A 7,500-nucleotide genomic window follows, 5' to 3' on the forward strand; every position below is an offset into this window, starting at 1 on the left:
CATCTCTAGTTAACATTATCAAAATACGTAAATACTAAATATTATTATGAATATGCCCGTTACTACATTACATATATACTTACAGCGTGTATATAAAACTTTAATGGAGGTGTTTGGATGTTTTTTTTAAGCGCTTTATAGGCAGAATAGGTGTTTATTGACTAGAGTACATAAAAAATGAAAAACATATGTGTTCTTGTCTTACATAAAGATTGTGAATGATAGGAAATTTTTTTTTTAAAAAGTGCAGTTCCCCTTTAAAACAAGAATAAACATATTATTAAAAATGTATTTATCTAACTGTGTTGTGAGTCTCTGTGCTAAAATATGTCCATTTTTACAAAAGTAAAAGCCTTTCTTGGCCGTCCCGTATCCTCACCTGAGAGCTGAGCTGTTCGGAGGAGAGCGTGAAAGTGCTGGTTATCTTCTGCGAGAGGACTTTGGCGTCGCTGAAGCCAAACGAGTACAGCGAGATCTCAGCAATCATGGCAAAGTTGGGCACCATCATGGCCACTGGACGAAACAGAGCCTGGAAGAAGAGATGATTGCATTTTGTCCAAGTGGCTGCATCACATTATTCTTCTAAATTCAATCCGCATTTCAAACCTTGAGATTGTCTGGCAACTCTGTACGGCCAGCATAACCGGGATTCATGGTGATGAATACGGCGCAAGAGGGCACAAGGGGGATATCGGAACCCTCAAATTCAAACCTCTCTGCCTATAAACAGAAACTTTACAATCATTATTTTATGGACTCACGAGTTAGTTTTACACAAAACTATCCTGGATTGGATCCTAACTTATGAACATCAATAACGGCTGTTTAGAATGCATGTGCACAAAACACAACACTCAGTTACTAGTCAAGCAGCATCTCACCCTTTGTTGTTGGGCCTTTTGTATTGTGGTGATCTGTTGAGCCACCACAGACAACACCTCAACATCTATACGATTAAACTCATCGAAACATGCCCAGGCACCAGAGCTGCACAAGACCAACAAGACGTATTTTAAAAACTAAAAGGTGTGACAATTAATCGCATTCATTGAAAAAGGTTCGGTTAAAAAACAATCACTTACGTGGCCAAACCTTTGAGGAACTTGCCCATCGCCATGAAATCTAACTGGTCAGAGCAGTTGAAGACCACAGTCTGGATGGCAAGAGCCTTTCCCAGATCTTTAGTGGTTTCTGTCTTTCCTGTGCCGGCTGGACCTGCGGGGGCTCCTCCAAACTTGAGGTGGAGGGCTCCAGTCAGGGTCAGGTAGCATCTGAAAAAGGTAGCAAAAAATCAGGGGTGTCCAAACCGCTTGACTTGGAGGCCGTATTGTGCGAAAAAAAAATTGGCCGAAAGTTAACTGCATGTAAAGTAAAAAATAAATAAATAAAATAAAAATAAAATAAAATAAATAAATAAATAAAAATAAATATATATATATATATATATATATATATATATATATATATATATATACACACAGTGTTGGGACTAACGCGTTACTTTGTAACGCGTTACTGTAACGCCGTTACTATCGGCGGTAACTGGTAATCTAACGCGTTATTTTTTATATTCAGTAATACCGTTACTACATGATGCGTTACTGCGTTATTTTGCGTTATTTTTTATGTAGTATCGGCTCGAAACTGAGAAGATCTGAGTGTTGCAGCGCTGCTGAAGAGGCGACAAAAAAGAGGCGCGGCTGTCGGTGTGTACGTGTGTGTGTGTGTGTGTGTGAGTGTGTGTGTGTGGGAGGGGGCGTGTCTGTGTCTACTATCAAGACGTCATGGCGAACCCCGAAGCCGAGTTTCTTAAAATGGAGATATTTTCAGTACGTTTCTTTTATCGACCACAAAGAAAAGAACATTTTAGTTGAATGTAAGTTTCAAATATGCTGAAACAGCGACAAAAACAACATGCTTCGACGAAGCTAGTAAAGAGACACACACTCACCTCCACTTCCAACAGCGGCTGGATTTTAACTAGGCACTGCACACTGAAGGTACACACACTCTGTCAATTCTCTTATATACTCTTTCATTTTAAACTTTTAGAGTGTTTGATTATCACATCACTCTAAATGTTTAGACTATAAAGTTCACAAACCTAAAGAGGGATACTAGTGGGCCAGGCTAATATTTCCTTTTCTCTACACTAAGTGGGGAAATGTGTCGAGTGTTCTGGGCTTCAGACATGATTTTATTTCAGAATTCCTTGAGAAAACGCCTGGTTAGGCTTTATGTATGTAGTTGTGCCTTTCTTGTTTTACAGCTATGTTGTTATTATGCTGTTTGTTACTTATGTATGTTAAGTTGCAGCTATTTAAAATAGTTTTGTCAATTTGTTCTGGTCTGAAACAAATTGCCCCTTTAAAACATATCTTTGTCTTTGTGTGTTGTATGTAGACCACATTGCTTAGCAGAGTTCAGTGATGCAAATGCATGTCAAGTTGATCAACACATTGTATTATTCTCCAGTGCAATAACAGTACTAAAATGAAGGCTAAAAGGGCATTAAATGGGGCCTTAAAAAAATAAAAAATAAATATATAAGTAACTAAATAGTTACTTTTCACAGTAACGCATTACTTTTTGGTTTAAGTAACTGAGTTAGTAACTGAGTTACTTTTGAAATAAAGTAACTAGTAGCTGTAACTAGTTACTGGTTTTCAGTAACTAACCCAACACTGTATATACATGTGTATGTATATACATATATATATATATACATATACATATACATATATATATATATATATATATATATATATATATATATATATATATATATAAATAAATGTCCGATATTCCGATATTGTCCAACTCTTAATTACCGATTCCGATATCAACTGATACCGATATATACAGTCGTGGAATTAACACATTATTATGCCTAATTTTGTTGTGATGCCCCGCTGGATGCATTAAACAATGTAACAAGGTTTTCCAAAATAAATCAACTCAAGTTATGGAAAAAAAATGCCAACATGGCACTGCCATATTTATTATTGAAGTCACAAAGTGCATTATTTTTTTTAACATGCCTCAAAACAGCAGCTTGGAATTTGGGACATGCTCTCCCTGAGAGCGCATGAGAAGGTTGAGGTGGGTGGGGTTTTGGGGGGGCGGGTTGAGGTGGGGGGTAGCGGGGGGTGTATATTGTAGCGTCCCGGAAGAGTTAGTGCTGCAAGGGTTTCTGGGTATTTGTTCTGTTGTGTTTATGTTGTGTTGCGGTGCGGATGTTCTCCCGAAATGTGTTTGCCATTCTTGTTTGGTGTGGGTTCACAGTGTGGCGCATATTTGTAACAGTGTTAAAGTTGTTTATACGGCCACCCTCAGTTTGACCTGTATGGCCGTTGACCAAGTATGCCTTGCATTCACTTGGGTGTGTGAAAAGCCGTAGACATTATGTGATTGGGCCGGCACGCAAAGGCGGTGCCTTTAAGGTTTATTGGCGCTCTGTACTTCTCCCTACGTCCGTGTACACAGTGGCGTTTTAAAAAGTCTTAAATTTTACTTTTTGAAACCGATACCGGTAAATTTGAAACCAATATCGATAATTTCCGATATTACACTTTAAAGAATTTATCGGCCGATAACATCGGCAGTCCGATATTATCGGACATCCCTAATATATACGTTAGGTCACAAAAAACACAGAAGCTACTGTATATCATCCCTACAAGCCTGTTTCGCAGGTTTCCCTGCTCGTCAGGGGATTTTACAAAATATTTTATAAAAAGGAAACCAGCGAAACAGGTTTGTAGGATATAGCCTCTTGTGTTTTTTTCTGACCTAACGTATATTCCGCTCTACCCCGGTATTGAGCACTGTATAACGGATAAACAACAGAAACCTCAAGGCCAAAAACTGAGCATCAAGCACACCTGTGAAGTGAAAACCATTTCACTCATCGAGAGAATACCAAGAGTGTGCGAAAAAGTAATCAGAGCAAATGGTGGCTATTTTGAAGAAACTAGAATACAAAACATGTTTTCAGTTATTTCACCTGTTTTTGTTAAGTACATAACTGTTATGTTTGTTGTCTTCTCCCTGCCTTCTCTATTGGTTTTTTCAGTTTCTTCCACAGTCTTTTGTCCCCAACGAGGCACACCTGCTGCTAATCACCTCCTGGTAGTATTTAAGCGCGTCTCCACCAGCTGGTCCCCGCCGGTTATTGTTCCTGAACTCCGCTCTGACATGTGCTACCTTGATTCTGCTTCCCTGGTATGTTGCCTTCGCATATTTCTGTTATATTGACCTTGTTGTGTTTTTGTTTTCCTAGCCACCTTGTTTTAGAGGACTAGTTTTTGCCACGCTGTGTGCGTCCTGACCTTTGCTCCGCCAACCTCTGAAAGAGACTACTTTTGTTATATTTCCCATGGTGTGCACTTTGCCCCATCACCCTTAGTTACCATTTTGGACTTATTAAATATTTTCATTTGTTATCGCTTCCCTTGCCTCCATTCTCTGCATCCCGGGGTCCACCCTTGAACTCTATTTTAACAATAACTCCACATGTGTTCATTCATAGTTTTGATGCCTTCAGTGACAATCTACAATGTAAATAGTCATGAAAATAAAGAAAACGCATTGAATGAGAAGGTGTGTCTAAACTTTTGGCCTGTACTGTATATGAATAACTTCCAGCGCGTAAAAAAACACTTAAACGCAACTGGGAGAATTGGTCCCAAAGGCCATAAATACATAGGGATTTTTGCAGGGATTTGTCACTATAAGACCGGACTATTGGATAAACAAGCATACTTGTCTGTGAGTGGGGTGATGACCAGTCGTCCAGAGTTCCCAAGGTACTCATATCCATACAAGAACTCTGCATTCACCGCTCGGATGTACAAGTCCTCTCTGGCCCAGTAATATCTACAAGCCACACACAAATATCAAGAGCATATAAAAGCAGTGGATTTAGGTAGGGAATAAAAACTGAACAGACCTTAGCTGACTAATCCATTCGAAATCATTGACGCCTGACACCCCCTGCTCCACCAGTTTGGCTGCCACATCTTTAGCATGCACCTCGATGACAATGAGAGCAGACAACACAGCTCGCTGCATTTTGGACACGCCACTTCTCACCAGCTGCACCAGGTTTCCCAGCTTCGCAAAAACGATGACAAAGGTAGAACCCAAGTGAATCCCACAGAAAATATAGACAATGCACACTGGACAAATGAATATACCGTATTTTTCAGACTATAAGGCGCACTTAAAATCCTTTAATTTTCTCAAAACTCGACAGTGTGCCTTATAACCCGGTGCGCCTAATGTACGGAATAATTTTGGTTGTGCTTACCGACCTCGAAGTTATTTTATTTGGTACATGGTGTAATGATAAGTGTGACCAGTAGATAGCAGTTACACATAAGAGAGAGGTATAGACTGCAATATGGCTCAAGTAATGTTAGAATAATTATGTGTAAGTTATCACACAACTCTTATGCTTAAAGGCCGTTGCTATAGCTATTATCAATTGTGCTGAAGTTGTACTTTTCTATCTGTGCAAAGCGAGTCGTCTCGTATCAGTGTTTGTTTCCAGAATCGGCCTGCTGACTGCCAAGGGCGAACATCGAGTGCTGTGACGCAGACAGTGCAGAGACAGGGCAATATCAGGATTTTAGAGCGTAGTTTGGATCTGTAACTAGTAGAGATGCGCGGTTTGCGGACACAACCGCGGAGTCCGCGAATTATCCGCGGGTCGGGCGGTTGAAATTAAAAAAAATTAGATTTTATCCGCGGGTCGGGCGGTTGCAATTAAAAAAAATTAGATTTTAAATAGATTCAGGCGGGTGGCAGTTAAACCAATTCGGAAATATATATACATAGTTAAATGTTGTTACCCACATACGAAAAACGAGCAGGCACCTGCAGCACAACAGAAGAAGAAAAAAAAAAAGATGGCAACGCCGGCAGCAAACGTGGTACGCGACAAACTAAAAAAGGGAATACTAAAGACCAGAGAAAAAAAAGGCCAGAAAAGTTCAGCGTGGACTCGTTTTTATGAGGTTGTAAATCAGGATGATAGTAATGCTGGCTACGTGATTTGCAAGAGCTTTGACGCTGTTTATGTCTACGACAGTCACAAAACCGGGACATCTAACATGGTGCATCACATTTGTGCAAAACCCCGAACCTCCACAAACACCCTGAGCATGAGCAGTTTCGTCCGCCGTGATCCCAGAAGAGTGCCACAGGATGTTAAAACAAGATAGAACGCAGCTGCCTGCAGCAGTTTGAGTGGCGCGAGCGCGCTTGGAGGTGCGCTCAGCGCGGCTCCCAGATGATTGCGCACTGGTGTGCGTCTGGGCCGTGACAGCGTGGCATGCATTGAATGTCTCTGCTGCATTGGATCAGTCTCCTTTCTTTAACAGGCAAAAGCTTTATAACCTCACTAATGCATCGTCTATATTAGATATGTAACAGCGGGTGGGTGCGGGCGGGTGCGGTTTTGATAAAATGTTAGTTCGGGTGGATGGCGGATGGGTGACGACTTTTGTGATGCGGTTGCGGATGAAATAATTGCCTATCCGCGCATCTCTAGTAACTAGAGTACAGCCCAATAACGTCTCTCCTCATTGAGCAAAATTTAACTCTGTCTCTGCATGATTCCTTGCTTCTTGTCTGTTTAATAGATGTCATCAGTGTTTGAACCTGACAAGTAAACAACACCAAAATGTTATATGTCCCATTGAAAATATAGAACTACACACGGCGCTCAAAAATCTATCAAAATGTTTTAGAACAACTTTGGTAAGCTATGAAGCCGCACCACTTGATGGATTGTACTGTGCTTCAACATGCGAGTATTATTATGGTGTGTGTATAAGGTAAGACACATTATCTGCCGTTTTGTTTCGCAATATTATACAAAAGCAAGTTTTCTTACCTTCTGGTACCTGCTGATCTGTATTTGGGATCTGCATAAGTTCTGAAAATTTGCACGCGTCCGCCTTTGTAGTCCGTGCCGATACCATAGTCGATAAGCTTCTTCTTTTTCTCTATCTTCTAGTTATGGGACATTCATCCTCCGCTGTTGCCATTTCTAATATAAAGTAGTGTAAAGTTCTTACTTATATCTGTCAGTAAACTCGCCATGAAAGCGCTAAAACATACCGGTGTAGTGAGTTACATTATTCACCCAAGGAACTTCAGCTATTAGAGAGTTTTTCACGGGACGTATTTCCTGCGTTGTTTTCGCACTAGGGAGCCACGGATGAGGAGATGCTGCTCCGTTATTGACTGAAGTGAAGTCTGAATGTCATTAAAACAGTTAGCTCCATCTTTTGACACGTCTTCCACGCCCATCCTTGCACGCTACACCGCTACAACAAAGATGACGGAGAAAAGACGCTGTCAAGGGGTGAGCCACGTAAATAAGACCGCCCACAAAACGGCGCATCCTGAAGCGTCTGTCAGAAAGCGACTTGAAGATGATCTGTAAAACATCATCTATGCAACATTTTGACCAAAGAACCACCAATACAT

At 40.7% G+C, this 7,500-nt stretch overlaps 1 protein-coding gene across 1 annotated transcript in view; it reads right to left on the minus strand.

The window, feature by feature from the left end:
* Positions 1-7,500, minus strand: part of dnah1 (dynein, axonemal, heavy chain 1) — a 175,343-nt gene that overhangs the window by 118,135 nt on the left and 49,708 nt on the right. Inside the window, exons 26-31 of the mRNA XM_061932510.2 lie at positions 4,952-5,115; positions 4,765-4,878; positions 1,083-1,271; positions 882-987; positions 607-720; positions 380-529 (exon numbers count right to left, since the gene is read on the minus strand). Coding sequence (XP_061788494.1) covers positions 380-529; positions 607-720; positions 882-987; positions 1,083-1,271; positions 4,765-4,878; positions 4,952-5,115 — 837 coding nt within the window. The remainder of the gene's footprint in view (positions 1-379; positions 530-606; positions 721-881; positions 988-1,082; positions 1,272-4,764; positions 4,879-4,951; positions 5,116-7,500) is intronic.

This window comes from Nerophis lumbriciformis, linkage group LG38 (assembly GCF_033978685.3).
Source record: "Nerophis lumbriciformis linkage group LG38, RoL_Nlum_v2.1, whole genome shotgun sequence".
Classification (NCBI taxonomy): Eukaryota; Metazoa; Chordata; class Actinopteri; order Syngnathiformes; family Syngnathidae; genus Nerophis; species Nerophis lumbriciformis.